A 21,684-nucleotide genomic window follows, 5' to 3' on the forward strand; every position below is an offset into this window, starting at 1 on the left:
GTCCATGAAGCCGGCCCGCGCCTGCAGGAGGAGGCCATGAACGGCGACCGGACCGAGAGCGACTGGCAGGGGCTGGTGAGCGAGGTGAGGCCGAGGCGCCGGCCAGGCGGGAAGGGCCGGGCCGAGCGGCCGCCGCAGCCCGGAGCCCGCGCCCCGGGGTGGCCGAGCGGGGTGGGGACGCGCGGGGGACGCGCTGCCCCCCGCCCCCGCCAGGTGCGCCGTTCCTCCCGCACTTCCCGGGCTAGCCGGGCGCCACTTCGCTCCGCGCCATCTCGTACCGGCTTCTGGAGAGGGGCCTTCGTCCTCCACCCCCCGGCAGGGTTGGGCCCCGGATTGGAGAGCGCAGCGCGGGGATCCGGGAGGAGAGGCGCCAAGCCCCACCTGCTTGTCTGGTCACCGCCGTTCTGGAGCCTCGCGATTGGACGGCGGGTGCTGAAGCGGAAAGGTGGTGCCAGTGGGGGAGGGGGGGCGGGGGGGAATCTGGACCCTGGGGTTCCGCTCGGGCCAGGTGGAATTACCTGCCGTGGAGGTTCGGGTGGGGGAGTTCGGGGTCCTCCGTAGCCTTCATGCAGTCACTTACTCGTTTCTGTCAACACGTGTATGGCGGGCCTACTCCGTGTCAGGCGGAGAGCCTTTTGTCAAAGGCGTGAAAAGCAGGTGCAGAAGTCATCCCATCTGTGGAAGCAGAAAACACCAGTTCTCTCCCCCCCACCAAACTCTTTTGTCACAAACACCCCTGGGGCCCGCTTGTAGTCTCCTAAGCTATTTCCTCTTCAACCCAGCTTGGGCTTTTTGGCCCCGGAGGGGCTGTCCACAGACTTTTCCAGGTGAGAGTGAGGGCCCATGTCCCCCTCTCACAGGTAGGTAGCTGTTCCTGACTTACCACCATATGTGACTAGCCACGTTACCCAGCCATGCTGAGCATCCCCCGGATATTTTCCATTCTCTCCCTCCTGAGAACCATCCCCTTTGCCCAAGGCCAACCTGGGGCCTCTTGGACTTGACTCCTGTGCACACAATGCAGGTTGTAATGGTTTGCTCTCTTCCTTCCCTTGTGGGATGCTGGAGGGGAAACCCGGCATTGTCTTTCTCCTTTAATCATTTTCTGGGCCTCCAGGTCAGTCTGATAACATTACTTAATGTTCAGTGTGTGTGAAGCATTGTATTTCTGAAGAGGAATAAGATGTCCTAAGTTCTCCCTGGCTTAGTTTGTTTACTCTTGGTCTAGTAGTTGAAAGCTCCTAACTAGACGACATTCTGATACGTTGTTTTGCCCGGGTCTAACTATCAGGCTTTATGTCAAGGGACAGATCCTCTAGAGGACTTTTCTCTTGGCCCTTCAGGACTCACACCCATTAATCAAGGAGGCTGGAGGTTTTATGTCAAGGGACAGATCCTCTAGAGGACTTTTCTCTTGGCCCTTCAGGACTCACACCCATTAATCAAGGACTTCATAAAAGTCCAGTGCTGGGCTCTGAAATGACACCACTCCAACAAATACTTACCGAATGTCTATTAGCAGCCAGGTACATGGTGCTTGGGATTCAGTGGCAAAGAAGACAGACAACCTCTTCTGCCCTCTAAGAGTTTCTGGAGCATAATGCTACAGTTTGAGAGAGTCCCACAGTAGATGCAAAGAGAATGCTAAGGAACAGAATGTAAAGGATGAAAAACCAAAGGAAGGAAATGCTTAATTGCACTCGAATGTGCCCCTCCGTGGCAGGCTTACCTCCACCTTGCACTGACCACACTGTATCACAGCCTGACGGTCGCCCCACTAGGACGTGTGTTTTCCTTGGCTTTGTTCCAAGGGCCTACACACTGGGCTCCGTACACAGCAGGTACCCCCGAAATGCTTATGGAATAAATCAAGGTCCTGGAATGGGTCTTTCAGGAGTTGCCGTGCCTGTTCCAGCTGCATTTCTGCAGGGTAATGCCTTCTTGCCTTCCACAGACATTCATTAAAGGCTTGCTGGCCTCACAGCTAGAGAATTTGAACCCTGATCTGTCTGACTGCAGAGCTTGGGATCAATAGGCTGTACTTTGTATTTTGATCATTGGTTCATCTGTCTATATCTTTAACTAGACAGCAGCTTCTCCAAGGGAGGGGACCATGTCTTACTCATCTTTGAATCCTCAGCAACTAAATCAGTGTTTTTTAGAGTATGATCTACACATCACCTGCACCAGAGTCATTTGGGGAGCAAAGAGTGCAAAGAGTTACTCTGCGTTTTTGGAAAAAATGCAAGTTTCAGAGTCTCTCCCCAAATGTATTGTGTGCCCACCTCCTCACCATGGATACGTCTAAGTCCTAGCCCCCGAGTAGCTATGAATGGGACCTTATTTGGAGATAGGGCCTTTGCAGATATAATCAAGTTAAAGACCATGAGATGAGATCATTCTGGATTTAGGGGGAGCCCTAAATCTAATGACTGGTGTCCTTATAAAAGAAAGTAAAGGTAGATTTCAGACACAGGGATACAAGGGAGAAGGCCATGGGAAGACAGACACACACAGAGGGAGACCATATCAATAGAGATCGGAGTTGTACAGCAAAAATCCCAGGATGTCAAGTTTTGCCAGCCGCCACCAGAAGCTGGAAGAGGCACGGACCAGATTCTCCCTCAGAGCCTCCAGAAGGAATCAGTTCTGCTGACACCTTGACTGTGGACATCTGGTCTCCACAGCTGTGAGAGAATAAATTTCTGTTTTAAACCACCCAGTTTGTGGTAACTGGTTATGGCAGCCACAAGAAACTGATACACCCATGGCATGAAAATGCCCAGGAGTGTAGCCTCAAATCTGCTTTTCTGAGAAACTGAGCTACCCGGGGGATTCCCCTGCCCACTCAAGTTTAGCTGGCTGGGTGTGGACTGGGTCTGGCGTGGAGATGTCTGATACTTAGCCAAGCAGGATTCAAGGAAGAGAGTGGTCAATGGCCCGTGGTGTTTCACAGTGATTTTGGACCCCAGCCGAAGGAACTGGGGAAGATGTCACCAGACATCTGACCTGAGCTGACTGGGCTTTTTGACAACTCCCATCGGTTTTCTGCGGAAGACCTGGCTTCTGCCTCCCACCCTGGATGCACACTCCATTACCCCTCCTGCCCAGAGCCCCATGCTCTCTTTCAATCAGTTTGCTTCCTCGGCTTGCCTCTAGGAAGCAGTTTTCATTTAAAATGATCCTACAGAGATCAGTTTTATTTTCATATTTTTAGTATAACAAGCTGAAATTACAGCCTCCTCTCAGGCCCTGAAGTGAACACGGCCATGCATGTGAAAAAGCATGGCTGGTGTGCTATTTTGGAAATTAAATGTCTGGGGAGGGGGAAATGTTCTTCTTAACACCACCTGAGGTGATCTTTCAAAATCAGGGAGAAATCTGGAACTGCAGCCGTGCAGACAATCCATAACTTTCTATTTCTAAAATAAAAATGCTAGCCACTTCTCAGCCTACTGCCCTGTGATAAACCATGCCGAGTTCAATTTCACTATTTTCACTATTTGAGTGTTGGTTAATTAATTAGATAGCAATCAGTCTCATATTCCTTGAGTGTGTCATATAACCCTGGGCCTCTGCCCAGAGTGGAGCCACTGACATTTGAAAGAGAGAGATTGAAGAGACATATAGTCAGCCCTGTGGTTAATGGCACAGCTTTGGGTCTCGGTTGTCGACTGAGATCTAGGGTTAAATCTTGGCTTCCTCTTTCTGGGTGCAAATGATCAAAAACCCAACCCAAAGTGGTTCAGCTCAGGGAATTAATTGGCTGGTGTTGTGGGTTGAATTGTGCTCCCCAAAAACATGTTCAAATCATAACCCCCACCCCACAGCTGCGAACGTAGCCTTATTTGGAAATAGAATCTTTAAAGACGTAATCAAGTTAAGGTGAGGTCATTAGAGTGGGCTCCTAATCCAATGAGGAGAGGAAAATTTGGATGTAGAGACACACAGAGGGAAGGCAATGTGAAGTTATAGAAGAAAGAAGGCCGTGTGATCAGTTATGCAGCTAACAGGAGTGCCCGAGATTGCTGGCAACTACCAGAAGCTAGGAAGAGGCAAGGAACAGTCCTCCCCTAGAGCATTATCAGGGAGCATGGCCCTGCTAACACCTTAATTTTGGACTTCTAACCCCCAGGAGTATCAGAGAGTTCATTTCTCTTGTTTCAAGCCACCTGGTTTATCTAGCAAACCAGTACAGCTGGCCTGACTACTGAGTCCCAGGTAGGGTGGTTTTGGGCACAGCTGGATTCCCTACTCACACGGACCCTTGGGTCTCCTTGCTGTTTGTCTTCAGCCTCAGCCTCCCATACATTCAAGTTCAGAGCAGAAAACAGAAGCTCTTATGTAGTACATTCCATAAAAACCACAGGGATCACTCCCCGTGAACCCACTCAGATCACTGGTCTGCCCTGGAACGAAACTGCTCAGGAGCGTGGTGATCTGATAGTTTTAGGCCCTGCCCCGGAGGCCACATGGCCCGAGAGCAGGTCAGGGCCCTGGGGGCTGTTTGCCAGAAGCAGAATGGACTTGAAAGAATCACCTCACTGTGCAATTTCTCTGAGCCTCGTTTTTTCCTCATCTTCAATAGAGTAATAAAGTGGCCCCTCATAGGTGCTGTGAGGCTCAAAGGAAGTAGTGCTGGTTAGTGCTTTGTCCTCTGCCAGGCAAATGGTCTGTGAACATTAGTACAGTGACCATGAACCTCAGGACGGAAACTTGGATATTCACAAAATGAAAACTTCTGTATTTTGCTACAACACCTGAATTTTGGTTACGGGTTCCCATTGTAAGGGTGGTGGAAGGATAATTTGGAGTGCAGTCATGCCTCTCCCTTTCCCTGAGCTTGTATTTACATCCCAGGGGGCTCCAGCAGGACTCCGCCATTGGCAGGGGTGATGGGGGCGGGGGGCACGCATCTGGTGCCTGGCCACAGTCTCCTCATTTCAGGCTAGTATCTGGTCAGAGGTCACTGTTGTGTCCCTCCTTGTCCCCCTCTTATGCTACTCATGTCCATGTAGTGCTCAGTCACTGCTCTGAGCATAGGGGACTTCACTCTCTGGCCCAGGCTAGGGGCCGGGCATTCCTATCCTGCCACCCCCGAATCACTCCTCAGCTGAGGGAAACCTGTGGAAACTATTGTGCACTTGTCTGCATTGATGTATCACATGACACCAGGCTGGGTCCAAGACCCGTGGGATTATTTCCTACTTCCTCAGAAAGAAGGGTAGATTGGTAGGGTCAAGTTTAAGCCACGATAACAAAGATACCAACCCTCAAAATAGATCATTCTAATAAGGTAGATATGTAGGTCTCATTCATGTTACAGTGTGGTGGTCCAGCTGGGGAGGGCAGCCCTGCTCCACAAGGCATTTAAGAACTCAGATTTTGGGGCACCTTCTTACTCCAGTGTGTCTTGGGGATGGTCCTCAACTGTATGTGTAAAGCTGGTTGCTACCATGTTTTTGCCCCAGCCCATGAGAATGGAAAAAAAGAGGGCAGGGGGAGTCCAGGGCAAGGGGCTTTTCTTTAATGAGGGATGACTTCTGCTCACATCCCCTTGGTCTGAGCGTAGTCATGTGGCCGCAGCTTGCTGTAAGAGAGGCTAGGGAATATAATCATTAGCAGGATGTGCCCAGCTTAACTTTGGGAGGGTTCTTCTTATCATCACCTGAGACGATTTTTCCAAATTTAGGAGATTCAAAAGTAAGAAGGGTACATAGGACATGAAAAATACAACCATAAAAGGAAAAAAGGATAAATTGGACTTTATCAAAATTTAAAACTTCAGCTCTGAAAAACTCCATTAAGGAAATGAAAAGATAAGCCACAGGCTGGGAGAAAATTTGTGCAGAGCACATATCTCATACCTAGAATATAGAAAGAACTCTCACAACTCAATAATAAGAAAACAGGCAACCTAATTTTTAAAATGGCAAAAGAGTTCAATAGGCACTGCCCTCGAGAGATTTGGATGGAAAACAAGCACATGAACAGATACTCCACATCATCCATCGTTAGATAAATGTAAGTTAAAACCACAGTAAGATCCCCCCAACACACCTATTAGAATGGAAAAACAAACAAATAAAAAATGGGTAAACCAAGTGCTGACAAGGATGCAGAACAGCCGGAAACCCCATGCATCGCTGGAGGAATAGGACATGAAAACAGTTTCGCGATTTCTCATCAAGTCTCAATATACACTTAACCGAACAACCCAGCAATCCTACCCCTGGTTTACCCCAGAGAAACGAAGACATGTGTTGACATCAAAACCTGTATGTGAACGTTTATAGAGTTTTCTTGATAGTTGCTGAGAATGGAAACAGTCCCAACGTCCATGAACTGATGAGCAGGTAAACTGCTGCACATCCGTGTAACAGAATCGTGCTTAGCATTAAGATGGAACAGATCACTGATCCATGCAAAAACATGAATGAATCTTTAAAACATTTGGTACACCTGAAGCTAATGTAACACTGTGTGCCAACTATACTTAAAAAAAAAAAAAAATTGGCAAGTGAAAGAAACCAGAGGCTCAAGCCAAGCGTACCTACTGTAAGATTCCATTTATATGAAATTTTTGGGGAGGCACAGCTAAAACGGCAGGAAGCAGATTGGTGGTTGCCAGAGCCTGAGAGTGGGGTGAGCAGATTGCAGAGGGACATGAAGGAACTTTCTGGAGTGATGGACGTATTCTATGCCTCGATTGAGCCGATGACTACATGACTGTATACGTGTGCTAAAATTCATAGAGCTGCACACCCAAAAAAGAGGGATCTTTCTCTGTGTGAATTATGTCTCCATAAAACTATTTTTAAAGGGGAGAGATGGATAGTCAAGATCACCATCTCTCTAGAGAGCTTTACTCCTTACCTCTCCAGGACCCCACCTCATCAGGTTTCCATCAAGACTAGTCATGCTCCCACCCCCGTCCCCTGGTTCTCACTCTGCTCTCCCCACGCAGGCTGATTAGGCAGAGCTCTGTGTTCATTCTTAGAGACTCCCTGATAACCAAGCTCTCCTTCCTTGCACTCTGATTCTGTCCTTTCCTTAACTTTGGAGATCTTTCTAGTTTTTTGGGGGGCTTTGGGAGAGAAAGCTCCTGGGGAGACTATTCTATGCCCTGATGTCTTAAGGATCAAACTTTCAACACTGAAAAGCCAATCACTTTGTTACCTGTGTTTTGCTGGGTGCTCCCTTCCTGGGAACACGAAGGCAGGATGTTGGCTTCTTAAAAAGGGAGGGGAGAGGGATATGTAGTGAGAAACGGGGTAGGGGTTATAGGAAATGGAGGCAAGGTGGGTAGATAGGACATCAGCTAATATTTCAAGGGTATTATTCATATTAATAATATTATTATTAAATGAAAAAGCAGTGCCCAATAGTGAGCACATATATAGATGGTTGGTAAGGCTTGAGAAGTGGGAAAAAGCTTCTCAGAGGCAGTGGAACTTGAACTGGGGTCCCTCCCCTTTGGTTGAAGAGGACATAGATGATCATGACGGGAAGCAGGCATAAGCCCTGGGCTGGTGGTTGACTTTTGAGGAAATGCTTCTGATAAAGGCTGTTACTAGTGGGTTGGGGTATAGCAGACATTAAGCCTGGACTAGCCAGAGTGGACCAGATGGTGAACGACTTCAAAAGCAAGACAGAGGGTGTGCTCTAATGTAGCTGGTAATAGAGAGGCACTGGGTGCTTTTTTAGATGGAGTACAAGTTGATGAAAATATTTGGAATTAGATTTGTTTCCACTGAACTCAGTGATCGGGGAACCTTTTACATCTACGACGCACTGTGCCAGGCACTGGGGATGTACAGGCAAATTTGGTAACTTTGCCGGGAATCAGGAAGAGACAAGACGAGAGACCAGTAATCTAGTCTTTTCTGTCACCACCAACATTCCCGATTATTCCTTTTGCACCTAAGTCATACCACTAATCACACGGTTTTCTAACTCGTAACTTGTTTATCTCTCCACTGAACCCAAAAGATCTTGAACCCCTTGAGAGTAGTGACCATGTGTTATTAATTTGTGGCCTTAGCTCTTTGCACTATATTTTGCCCTTTGTAGGTATTAATTGTAGAATATATGAATTTGGATGTTTGAATAAATAAAGTGATAAGGAGATATGGCGTCAGTAGGAATAGAGGTAAAAGGATGGCTATGAAGAAGATTTTTTTAAAAAAGACCCCGACAGGATTTCATAGTCAGTTGTATTAGGAAGATGAAATCGGAGGAGTCCGAGATGACCTTTGAGAGTTGGTGACGCTGGGTGTGATAGAGGGTTGGGGGTGGCTAAGTCTGGTGAGAAGAGATGAGTTCCATTTAGAACTCTGCATTGTTCAGAGTTTCCTGGGAGTACTTGAACTCTTGCAAGGCAAGCTTCGTGCTTACTGGGAACATTTTGGATGAGCAGCTATCTTCCTAGTGGCAGGCTAATTTCAGAGTAAGTTTATTAAAATTAGCATGTGGGGGAAAGTGAGCACAACTGCTATTTTTAACTAATAGGATTCATGTTCTCTCCTGTGCAGGGAAATTCGCATATGTGCTTCTAAAATTGACAATTTCTACTCTTATTATGTTAAAAAATTAATTTAGTGGCTTTCACATTGAATAAAATACATTGGCTGAAGATTCGAAGAGAACTTTGCTAGTCCCTGAATGAAAATGACCAGAGTGAATGACATTTCTCACTCACCGCCTGGTTTTTCACTAATCAAACCACACTGGGGCTTTGGGTGCCTCACGGCAGAGGACTTTGCTTAGTGGAGAGTCTGCATCTCTCTCTGGCCCATCAGGTAACATGGCGCCAGTGGGAGGGGATACCTGGTTCCCAAGGAACACAAACCTTTGGTTGGTTTTTTTATTTTGAAATCTTCCCATTTTCATTTTTTATGTAAGTTTGCTAAATAGTCTACTCTGTTTCCATTGCCTTATGCTGTTTTATTGTAACAAACATTTATGTGCAGGGTATCAGCTCTTCTTCAAGCCAGCTTATCCCGCATCAACTATCAACAACCTGTTTTGCCACCTTAGAAAGAAAAGCACTTTTCACTAGGTCTTCTTACAAGCCTTCTATGGCCCCCATTACCTGGTATTCAAAGGCCTCCCTCAAACTAGCCCTGACCTTTCTAGCTTTATATCTCATTGCCCCCCTCAGAAATTGGCTGCCCCAGACAATCTGATCGGTGATGCATTCTGGCTTTTACCTCACTCTCACATCCTGATCTCATCTGGGTGGGCCTTTGACTTCTTCCCAGACCACAGCCTTTACTAGTCCTTCTGGGTGGAACAGAAGTCCACATCCATCATAAAATCATCCATGACCACCCAAGCTTGAAGTGAGGTCTTCGACCTGTTGCTTTATGTAGTTCATGTTCCAAGCCACGCATCCAGCACGAAAATGCTCCCAGAGAAAGGAAGGAACCTTCTCTGTGTGCAGATTTTCACTCCTACACCAGTTAGTGAGCTCCTAAGAGAAGGGATCGTGACGGCCTGTGTTGGGTAGGAGATAGGAATGAGTTTCATGCTATGACTCAAGAGGAGCAGGAACTGAGTGAGGACACTGAATAATACCCGAGAACCAACCTAGTTCTGGCCATAGATAGGGCCTCTACTTCGATTTCACATCCTCACTTACGGAAAGTAACTCATCCATGTTCCTGCCTACTTCTAGCTTTATTAAATGGCTGACACACAGGTAGAGTGTTAGTGACATTAGGATGGATCTGTTGCTGCGTTAGGTTGGTTGGTTGGTATGATGGAGGAGTAAAGGACAGCCAGGAATATTAAAATGGGACAGGGGACAGCAAGGGAGAAGGTCAGCCTTCAACACACCAGACGCAGATTGAGAACTACTGTGTGCAGTGCCTTGGACATGAGACAGTTGCTCTTGAGGGGTTTGTAGTCTAGTGGTGATAGAGAATGCGGATAGGCCACTACCCTGTGACATACATTTTGGTAAGTGCTCTGCTGGTCAAGGGGAAGTTAATTTAGATTGGGGGATTGAGGAAGGTTCTTGGACATGGAAGGTTGGGCAAGATTTGAGCAAGTAGAAGTATAAAGGAAGGGTGTTCTAGGCAGAAGGAACAGAAATAGCAAAGGTGCAGAGGTGGCAAATGCAAGGTTTATTTGGGAATTAATAGAGTCTGGTCTCTGGTTGGCAATGCAGAGTGGGGCTTGGGGTGGTAGTTGTTAGGCAGACCTTGAATGCGTATAGGCTTTCTAGAGAGTGCTAGGGTCCCGAGTGTGGCCTTTACTCTGGAGGTGACTGATGGCATGATTATACCCTTTGAGCAGGGAGGAAATTACCTGGATGCATTGGGAAGGTATGTAAGCGGTAGGGATGAGGATTGAGCAGGACACAGGAGCCCACCTGCACCTCTTCCTCTGTCCCCTTGCTTTCATCACTCAGCCCATCCGCGTCTGCCTTCCACCTCTTCTTTACTCCTGCAAATGCTCTTGCCCAGGCCATCCAGGACCAGCCTCCTCTTTGCCATACGCAGTGGTCTGTCTTCAAGTTTCAGCCTTTGTGGTCCTGGGCATGCAGCCTCTGACACTCCACCCTTTTTTCCCTACACACTGGGCTTCTACATCCCTCCATGTGGCCGCTGGACCTGTCTCCGGGCACCTCACACTCTCTGTGCCCTAACCTGAATTCCTCCTCCCTCTGCCTTCCGCCTTTCCTATGTCTCTTCCTTCCTTCCCTCCCGGCTCAATTAATGACGTCACTACGGAGTCTGTGATTCTTCCTCCCAGCAGAACCCAATCCAATTATTAATGAAGGCCCCTATTCTCTGCTCAGGGACGAGTCTTTAATCAGGGCTCTGGGTCACCACTCCCACCATCCCACCATGGCCCACGTTCTTATCCACTCTCCCCAGACTATCTACCACGTCCTGTAAGGTCTTTCTTCCATGTCCGGCTGTCCAGCGGGAGTTGTCCTTATAAGCACTGAAATGATTTACCAGTCCTTTGCCTCAAGCTCTTGGATGGCCTTCCAGGGCCTGCGGAGTGAAAACCCAGGCCCTCTAGGGGCCCTACTCCCTCCTCATCGCCAGCAAATCCCCGTCTGCCGACCACTTCCCCACTCTCCACAGAACTCCTGACTGACACCAAATCATTCCATGCCCTGAGGCATCTCCAGGCCTTTGCTTGCATCCAGGGTGACCTCCTATGCATACTTTGAGGCCCAGGTCAAATGTCACATCCTCTACTTAAGTTTCTTACCTCTCCTGGGCCTGGTGTATTTTACTTGGGAAGTGGATAGTGTATTTGAGTTGGGAAGATGGTGTGGGAGATTGTTGGCAGCATGGCAAGGCAAGGTAATGGGGTTCCTGAGGATGGGGACCCTCAGAGACGTGGGTGGTCAACAATATCAAGTACAATTCCAGGCATGTGAGACTTAGCAGGGACTCAGGGAAGGAAGGAGAGAAGGGAGGGAGGAAACAGTCAGTGTTGCCATTTCTGATACTCGCTGTGAGGCCAGCCCTGCTCAGCTGCTGCTGTGCACCCGCTTCCAGCCGCTCGCCCAGACCGATCATGGCCCTGAGACCCTGCGAGTGTGTGTCCACATGGCCCCAGCCCATGGCCAGTGTCCTGGCCAGCTGCCGGGCTCAGGCTGCGGTGGGTGACGGAAGTCATCAAGCTCCACCCCAATCTCATGACTTCTCCAAGGCCTCGGTTTCTCTGGACTTCATACAATGAGGATAACATTATCTGTCTTGTGTCTCTCACCTAAGATGGGGATAAAGTGAGGTGAGATATATGGAAGTGTGTTTTAAAGTCCCCAGCCCTCTCTGGCCGAGGTGGCGGTCCAGTCCTTGCCTGGGCTTTAGGAAAACCCTTCCCAGGGCTCTGGAGATGCTCCTGCAGAGAGAGGTGATGTGTCAGCTGCTGGTTGTCAACACGACGCCATTGAAAATCCATGTCGCTGGGGTGCAGGTGGACTTACCTGCCTGCTCAGCCATCTGCAGACCCCATGACCAAGGCAGGATTGGAGGTGGCAAGGATGGAACTCCCTTCTTTCTAGCCAGTTCCAGTTGGCTTTGTAATTAGCTGCAGTCCGGTGAGGGCTGTCGGGGTCAGTCTGCCACCTTTCCTTCTTTCCTGGCAGTCTCCAGCTTTGCCAGACCTTCCAGCACCTGGGCAGGTTACTCATTCCGTTCCTGGGGGGGTTACTCAGTCCATTCCTGGGTGCCTTCATTTCCCTGGCCTCTTCCACGCTCCTCTCACTTGCCCTCCGGCCTTGCATCCTTCCTGCTTTCCCTGAGTCCAGCCTCACGCTCCTACCCCCTTTTGGTCTTCAGAGCCGTCTGCTGACAACTCTACTTCCCTCGTTTCTTTGGTGCTGAAGAAGCCTGTTTGCCAGCTGACTTCCGTGCTCAGGACACAGCTCTCTTACACAAAGAGCTAGCAGCAGCCTCCTCCCTGGAGGAAGTGCGTCCTCATCAGCCCTCCTGCCTCCTGCATCCCCGTCTGCCTTTCCACCCTCCCCTCTGCCTGGTTGAGCGCCTGGAAGCCAGACTGGGCTTCTGACCCTTCCTTGCTCGAAAGCCTCCATAGCTCCAGCTGGCCCTCACTTTGGCCCAGACTCCACTGTCATTTAAGGCCTTTCTTACCTTCATCCAAAGCAAATGTTCCAGCCTCATCTTCTGTTTCTCCATTTCACGTGTCCCGGGCTCCTGTTACATAGAACCACACCGGGTCTCTGCCAGGAGCCTGCGTTTCCACACACCCACAGTTTCCTCAGGCTGGGCCCTCTGGCAGGAACTCTGGTCCTCTTGCTTCTTCTCACTCCTCTTCCGAGGCTCAGTGGTAACCACCGTAACCTCCAACTGGAAGGTCTTCAGCCTTCTGCGATCCTGTAGCGTCCAGGTGCCCCTCTGTGACCAGCATCTCCCTGGCCGCCCTAGGTGGGAATGATTTATGTACGTGCCTTGTCTCCGGCCTGGAGTTACTCAGAACAGGAACGGGCTGATGCAGTTTTGAATCTGCCATTGTGCCTAGCACGACGTCCTGCTCATTGTAGACAAATCTGAAAGAGATGACAAACCTCTTGGGTTCTCTGTGAATACCGGAATTGAAAAGCTCCTGAATTAAAACAAGGACATTTCATTTTTTGTTTGTCCGAACAACATTCTCATTTGTTTCTTTCCCCAAAGCTCCCTTTTATCCGTTTGATCTCACACACCTTCTGACTTTCTTTTTTTTTTTTTTTTTTAAAGATTTTATTTATTTATTTGAGAGAGAGAGAGTACATGAGAGGGGGGAGGGTCAGAGGGAGAAGCAGGCTCCTCGCTGAGCAGGGAGCCCGATGCGGGACTCGATCCTGGGACTCCAGGATCATGACCTGAGCCGAAGGCAGTCGCTTAACCAACTGAGGCACCCAGGCGCCCACCTTCTGACTTTCAAAATACAGATTGTGATCTTTTAAAGGTAGTAAGCCAAATCTCCTTTTAATAAGCTCCAAGGGATTTATGAATTCACTACAAGTCATTTCCTCCCTCCCCCTCCCCCTCTCCCTCTCAGCCGCCCCTTCTTTCTCTTCTTTTCTCCCAAACTGAAATTTTATTGTATCAGATATATTGCTTGAAAAGAGTCAGGCAGAAGCCGCGGGTGGGAAATCATTCGGTTCTAAAGAGCTACTTTCTGTAATGGGCTCTGACCTGTATTATAGCATGTCTGAACACTCACCAGTCTCTGCCTCTGCTCTGGACTAGACGTGAAGCTCGCTGCAAGGTTGTTTGCTCCCACAGGTCTTTCATGCAAAGAAGTTATGCAATTTCTTTGGTCCCTGTGGTCACGGTCTCATCATGAAAAATAATTGCTAAAAACAGTACCTTACATCTGTCTGCCTTCCACTGATATTAAAGAGGATGAACGCAGCCTCAGGCACTTTGTTAAAAGTTGGGGTGCAGAAGGCTACAGGGTGTTGTCACCTTCCCCTCCATTCCCTTATCCTTGTAACCGCCTTGTCAGTTGGAATGAGTAGGGGGTAGTATCCTTTTATAAATGAAGAAACAGAAACTCAGAGTCCTTATTGATGGTCACTCGGCAAGAAACGAGTGTGTAGAGGCAGGCCTCTTAACTTCAAGCCAGATGTTTTTCCCACCTGAGGGCTTGGGTTCATACCCTCTGCATACTCACACCAGCTGACCTAGAGCAAAGCCCCAGGAACTGGAGCTGAGATAGAGACTTCTGGGGTCTCATTCCTGATCCCTGCCCAGACTTCAGTAGAGGCTGGAAGTTGAGCAAAAGGGGTGTCAGGGACACCTGCAGATGTGACCATAACTGAAGGACAGGATGCCACCTCTGCTGCGTAGGCTGAAGACAGGTGTGCCAGGCGACCCAGTCCTGTCTGAGCAGAGGCTCCGTGGAAGTGTGAGACTCTAATAAGGCCAAGGAGCCATCCGCCCACTCCCTGCCTATTTGACCCCATCACAGAGAGTTCCTTGGGCCAGCAGTGGGGCCCTGCCCTCGCCGGCCTGAATCTGTGAATGAAGAAGAAAGGGCCGGTGGGGAAGACAAGTGAGTGGCTGAAGGTATTATCTACAGATGGTCAGACTTTGGGTCAAGATGGATTTAACTTTAAATATCTGAGTAGATTGCTGTGTTCCCTAAATTTAGAAAATACAGGGATGTTTAAAAAAAAATAACTGTAATTCCAATACCCAGAGCTGATTACTGTTAATATTTTAGTGTATAATCTCAGGTATTTTTCCATGCCTGCCTGCCTTTCTTCCTCCCTCCCCCCTCTTTCCTTCCTTCCTTCCTTCCTTTCTCTTTCTTTCTTTCTTTCTTTCTTTGTGAGCAGGGGGAGGGGCAGAGGGAGAGAGAATCTCAAGCAGACTCCACATTGAGCCTGGAGCCCAACATGGGGCTCCATCCCAGGACCCTGAGATCATGACCTGAACCCAAACCAAGAGTTGGACGCTTAACTGACTGAGCCACCCAGGCGCCCTCCATGTCTTTATTTCTAAAAATGAGTTTATATCATAGGCTGCTTTATTTTTTTCATTTGTATTGAGGCTAACACACATACAGTGAATGCACACAGTGAATGCTCAATGCCTTTTTGCATGTGCATGCACTTGTGTAACCACCACCTAGGTCAAGATCTAGAACATTCCCAGCTCTCCAGAAGGCTCCGTATGCCTTTCCCAGTCAACACAACCCGCCACCCACCGTAACCATTATTTTGAATTCTGTCACTGGGTGCTCTTTTTATAAACTTGTTCTTTTTCCTACTCAGCAATAAGTAGTGACTAGTTTCCATGTCCTTCACTCATCAGCATCATCAACATCAGTGTATGGCAGCATGAGATTACACTGTATTGACAAACCATATGCTTGCTGGACTTTGAAGCTATGTCTTAGAACTTCTTACTGCATTGTTTCCCACTATCAGAATGCTCAGCTCTCTGACATCAGGGTTCTCTTAAGCTCTAGAACAGGCTGCCGGGGCAGTGACTTCGAGATTTTCCTGTGGTTTTTTGCAAGGCCAGTTTATGCCTTCCCTGGCTCACTTAGTTTCTTTGAATACTCGTGAATTATGCTGAATGTCCTAATAACTACCCCTGTGCATCGGCAAGGACGTCTCGCATCCTACCATGTGGTGTGTAAACGTCTGTATGGGAGAGCAAATTCTAGGGTGTTCGTTCATCCCACTCCTCAACTCCTTCTTAAAAATTCAGTTTTAAAAGAGGAGAGGAATTCATTGGACAATTTAAACACCTGGGTTTAGAGAGAGGTCCTTTTCTGATTACAGGATTGCTTGGTGAGTGAGGAAAACAGTTGTTTTGATTACTGGAAACAGTCATGAGGATTCATGAGAAAAATGCCCACGCTCCCCCCGGAAACAGTCTCCAGCCCAGTGCTGACCAGTCCTGTTTTGATCATGTAGGCATTAACCGTGCACATTTGGGGACCTTCCTGGCTTTCACTCTCTCCTGGTTTGGCTTTCGATTATTTTACTACCACTGTTATGATGAACACCGCAGTGATGGTTACTACTCTCTCAGTATCATCAGTATGACTAACAGCAGTAGTTATTCGTCCATTGTTACCATTTATTAAGCCCTTGCCATGTGCCAGGCGGATAAGGTTTGGTCCAGGCACATGTTGGAAGGAGAAAGGACACAGTTATTGGGCACTATTTAATGTGCCCACACTTCCTATATGCGTTTTATTTATTCCTCCCAACCCCCTTGAGAGGCAACTAGGGTTACCACCATTTCACCTGCTGTGATCAGTATGACTAAGAGTTGATGAGTAAGCATACAGGAATATGCTGGTAATGCAAGAGCTGGGATCTGAACCCAGGTTCTTTTGACCCCAAAGTCTGTTTTCCCCACTCGACACAGCCTCACCAAATGAGTGAGTGAGAGAGCGACCAAACAAAGCGCTATAGTGTTGTGCTCGTGTTTAGCAGGTATGTAGTTTGAATTATCAAGCTGAAAGGGAAGGATTCTTTAATTTAAACCCTATTCAAACCTCGGTGTGGTATTTCTATGCTTTCGTGTCATGGATAGCCAATGACACCAGCCAGTAGTAACATAGGGCTCTACTGTGAACTCAGTTATGTATCTTCCTCAGTATCGGTTGTTTGGCCATGTTGGCATATTATTTGGGATTAATTTTAAGGTAATACCAGAAACAGCAGTGGTTTAGATAAGATAGAGTTATCTGTATTTCTCCCTCAAGTACAGTGAATTTAGAGGAAGGCCGTCTAGGACTGATATGGCGGCTTACGGTTTGTCTGGGACCCAGGCACCTGCTGTTTCTCTCATCTACCATTCCAAGAGTGGAGCTTTCCATTTTGGGACCAGTATTTTGCAGGAGGAAGAAAACACGAAGAAGAGTGGGCTCCTTCCTTTAAGAAAACTTCCCAGAAGTCTCCCAGGACACTTCTGCTTCCATGTCATTGGCTAACACTTTTATATGGATGTAGGGGATCATAGTAATACCTACCTCATAGGGCCTCATTGTGAATGTGTGTGAAGTGTCCAGAACGGTACCTGGCATACGGTGAGTGGTGGAGGAGAGTCTGCCATCAGTGTTTTGTCTGACGCATCCATGGTCATATGTGGGATCTAGGCCCATCAGGCTTGGTAGGTCTTTCCCAAGGACTTGTTTTAACTACTTCGGTCTTTGCACCCTCCCACATGGTATGGACAGGAACAGTCCTAATGATAGCCATGAACATGATGCTTATGGATGATGATGATGATGATGACGATGATGGTAAAGATAACTTCTCAGTAAATACCAGCTACATGCCAGTTACTGGACTAAATGCCTTGTTCATTCATTATCTTTTTTAACCTCACAAACCCTATGAAGTAGATACTATCATGGTCCCCATTTTACAAATAAGGTGTCTTTGGCTCAGCAAGAGGTAGATTAACTTGCTCAAGGTCATTCAGCTAGAACTGGCAGGGCAGAGACTGGAATCCAGGAAAGTCTGATCTCCCTGCACCCCAGGGCTCAGGGTCTTACTCGGGATATCCACTGCCATCCATATCCTTTTAGGTCTCTCTGCCTCTGAAATTTCATCTCCTTTTGGAGTGGTCACCTGGCCAATATATTTAGTCCATTCTTTGGACAGTACTATCTGTAGTGACCCTGGTTATCAGTGAATTTCCCTACTGAAAGAGAAATGCCCAAACCTAGACACTACCTGTATCAGTGATGTCTTCTCCAAAGGAATTCTTTTCAAGTGTCAGGCCTTGTGTCTGTACTTGCAGAAGACTAAACTGGAACAACCCATCTTATTGTCATTTAAATGTTCTTCTGATGACCCGTGATGGTAGTGGACAAATGACCGGTCAAGGGAAATAAGAAAATTATCCCCAATATTGGCTGGTGGCTTGTTGGTGATGTGGAGCCAATGAGGATTTTGCCTTCCTCCCTGGAAGCCATAATAAATTCAGATCATCCACAGGAGCCCTTTGCTAGCATAATCAACCCATCTGCACAATCACCAGCTAGAGAAACAGACGTGGACGGAGCCCTTGCCTTAAGAAGCGTTTACAATTTAGTCCGTCCTCTGAAAGCTCCTGTGGTTTGAATCACCGGGATCGCACATCCTCCATGTTCCAGAATGCCTCTCCACCCAACTTGCTGCTGTGGGGCTGTGTTCTGAACTGACGGTTCTTGTTGAGGGAAATTTCCCACTCATCAGTGCTACCCGGAGCTGGTGGGAAGAGAGTGCTAGCAAGTGCAGGAGCAAATGAGCGGTGCTCAGAAGAATCTGAGCTAGGCGCAGAGAGAGGGCAGAACCGGCTCACAGCCGCAAGCTTCGGCTGCAGACACCTTCATCCTGTCGGCAGAAATGCGGGCCCAAGTGGCCCCTTGAATGATGACTCCGTGGTTTTCACACAGAGAGAACTGCTGGGGGAGCTGTGATGATCGTGACTGGTTGGCGTCTTGGCAGATGGTGGTATGAGTTCTATTTACTTGGATAATTAAAATGGTGATGGATTTGCATGTTTGATTTCAAGATCTCTAGTCTGCAGATGACTGCCTTTTGGAGCAGACAGGGATGGAACCCCTCCTTGCTTTGGAGTATCTGCACTTGACTCAAGTATTGGAGGGATGGGAGCCAGGGAATATTCCCACAAATGCTCCGTCTTGAGTTGAATCTTCATCTTGAGCACTCTGACCCTCTTATGGAACCATTCATCCCAGCAGGGAGATGATATTTTTCAGAAAGGCAAGGTCTGCTGACAAACTTAGGAATCAAGATGGTTTTCTTTCTTTGAATAAGAGAGATGAAGTTCTTTGGGTTATTGTGATTATTAATAAGATTGGTACCTTTAGAATTTATTGAGTGCTTTTTAAATTTTTTTTATTTTTATTTTTAAAAATGTTTTATTTTTAGAGAGAGAGAGCATGCAAACATGGGGCTGGGGGAGGGACAGAGAAAGAGGGAGAGAATCCAAAGTAGACTCCATACCTAGTGTGGAGCCCAATGCAGGGTTTGATCTCACGACCCTGAGATCATGACCTGAGCCGAAATAAAAGTTGGATGCTTAACCAACTGAGCCACCCAGGTGCCCCTCGAGTGCTTTTTTAAAACATGCATTGTCTTACAGAATCCATGTGATTCTTTGAGGGAGGCGTGGGGCACTGTGGCAGGAGGGGCGTGGGACAGGCCTGGGTTTAAATCCCACCGTTGCCACTTAGAAGTTGGGTGACCTTTTCTTAATCTCCCAGAGCCTCAGTTTCATCATCTGTAGAAGGGGATAATGTCTACATTTTGAGGTTGTCATAAGGATTAATGATTTATATGTGCAAAATGCCGAATCACCTTCGGGCACAGAGTAGACCTCAAGATGGTGATGGTCATTCACACAGCATTTTTAAAGAGGAAACTGAAGTACAGAGCACAGGTGAGTGGCTTCCCACGGCCAGTCGTTGGTGATGGCCGTGAGAACCACATCATTTCATTCTAAATCCCATGTGCCATGTTGTGTCTATTCATGTTCCCTTTGTCTCTGTGCCTCCCAAATTCCCCTTTGTTAAAGTATAGTCCTGGATTCAACTGTAGTCTTCCAAATGCCATCCCTTGAGCCTCGTTTATCAAGTGGAGGTGCAGCTAGAGGTCCCCTCTGCCTCACGGTGTTTGGGGGCAGATCTGAGAAGTTAGGAGCAGGTAGATAGACAGCAGCCGCTGTGGCTCATCAGTAGGAAGGGTTTAGGGTTTTGGGGTTTTTTTTATGATTTCTTTTTGATACCAGGGGAAGATGAGCCACAGCAACGTTATAGCTTTTAAAGACCATTTGACCAAAATGTTGCCCATGTTTTGCTGGCTTTTTATTGCTGCCCAGCCCACAAGAAAAGCTTTCTGCAACTGAATTGAATTATTATCCTATAATGAAATGACAAGTAAATCTATCATCACATTCCACATCTGACCGTTGTGTGTTATAATATGTCATTGCATATGTGAGTGTTGGTGACATGGGCTGTCACCTGTATCTAGTGTATGCCAGGCCCCTGGCAACCTGGGTGGAAAAGGGAGGGCCTCAGATGCATGGGTAATTTTAGTGCCCCATCCCAAACACCGGAGCTCTGAAACGAACCAGAATTGCACACCCTGTCATCAGCGTCTCGGCCAGAGGCAAGGTCAGATCAGCCCAGCACTGGGGAGAGCACAAACTCACTCTAGGCAGGCAAAGATTTTTAAAAATACATGCTATCTTCAGCAAATGAGAGGGATTTCCTCGCCCATTTATGGCCAACTAGAAGGAAAGCCAGTCTTTTTTCCTTGCATTTCCTCCTCATCTCTGTAGGCCTGCAAAGAACAGGGCACACCCAGGCAGTATAGAGACTGAGAAGGTGGGGAGAGGGAGGAAGGGAGAAATAACAGGAGTGAAGGATTGAAATAGATATCCAGGCAAACCTTCGTTATTCCTAACTTCAGTTAACCAAAACTGTCAGTGAATTTCACATACCCCCCAGCTACTATAGTTCACATTATAAACTCTTCCAATTACCTGAAATCTCACTTAACTTAAATTTCAGCACATCCCCTGGGGCACTCGAATAATCAAAGTTTGCCTGTCAAAAGTAATACTGAAGAGGGAAAACCGCCGTGGTGACTCTGAGAAAGATAGATCATAAAAAAAAAAGTCGTCTTAGAGAATGGCATTAGAATCATTAAGTTACCAACCTGAAATTGCTGAAGTGTTATCTAAAAATTACAGAGGCGAACACAGATTTAGAACAGGGCTGTGGAAATGCTCGGGAGTGCACAGTTGGAGACTGGGGTAGGGTCATGGCCAGCGAAGGCTGCACCCCTGGGTGCTGGCGAGTCAGCGCGACTTGGTCTGGATGCCTGTGGGCTGCAGGACCTCAGCGATGTGACCATCAGCATGGGCTTGGCCTCGCTTGGCTTCTTACTCCATAGATGCCCAAACTTGCCCTGGCAAGGTTCAGGGTATCTCCAAGCAACAGTCCTGGATGCCTATCCAGAGAATGAAGGTGGTAAAGGAAGTTTATGCCCTTGTGATACGGGGAAGTGCTCATTTTAAACAATAAAAATGAGGTGACATGCAACTGCCATTTTGCTAATTCTATAGGAGCCGTCTTACGACCTCTCCATACACACCAAGTTTTTGCAAACAGACTTATTTTTCTAAATGATGCTAAAATGCAATTAGAGATTTAGACTTAACAATAAATAATAATTGATTAGCTTACTAACATACATATTACAAATATATATATACATATTTCAGCTTAGTGGGAACCAAAATTCATTTATTTCTCAAATACTTATTAAGCACTCACTCTTGGTCAGGAGCTTGGCTCTGGAGATGCAAAGGTGAATGAGTTGGACCTTGGCTGCAGGGAGACCTCAGTCTGTGGTGAGGCAGATAGGTGAGCAGGTGGCTGTGATTCTCTATTTAGGGTGTACCCAGAATGTCACATGGCTATGAGGAGCCAGGAAGAGTCAGAGGTAGACTGCAGCCAGATATCAAAGAGCTCTTGTTTGTCAATCTCCTTAACAGAGATATTTTTAAAGACAAGTGAGTGGCAGGACCTGATTTATGGTTTTCAAAGGTTTTAGACAGAGTGATGAGGAGGCCGTCATGACGGTCCCGGCCAGACATCACCGGGCAGGGCAAAGTAGGGGTTCCGGGAATGGGGGGTGAGTGGCTTATCTGAAGGTGA

At 47.5% G+C, this 21,684-nt stretch overlaps 1 protein-coding gene across 2 annotated transcripts in view; it reads left to right on the forward strand.

Moving 5' to 3' along the window:
• Nucleotides 1-6: 6 nt before the first annotated feature.
• CCDC149 (coiled-coil domain containing 149) overlaps nucleotides 7-21,684 on the forward strand; it is a 103,048-nt gene continuing 81,370 nt past the window's right edge. For both annotated transcript variants that reach the window (XM_081812540.1, XM_081812541.1), the window contains exon 1: nucleotides 7-84. In XM_081812540.1, the coding sequence (XP_081668666.1) occupies nucleotides 37-84 (48 nt within the window). In that variant the 5' untranslated portion in view covers nucleotides 7-36. The remainder of the gene's footprint in view (nucleotides 85-21,684) is intronic.

Source organism: Leptonychotes weddellii, chromosome 2, assembly GCF_054177405.1.
Source record: "Leptonychotes weddellii isolate Sample4059 chromosome 2, ASM5417740v2, whole genome shotgun sequence".
NCBI lineage: Eukaryota > Metazoa > Chordata > Mammalia > Carnivora > Phocidae > Leptonychotes > Leptonychotes weddellii.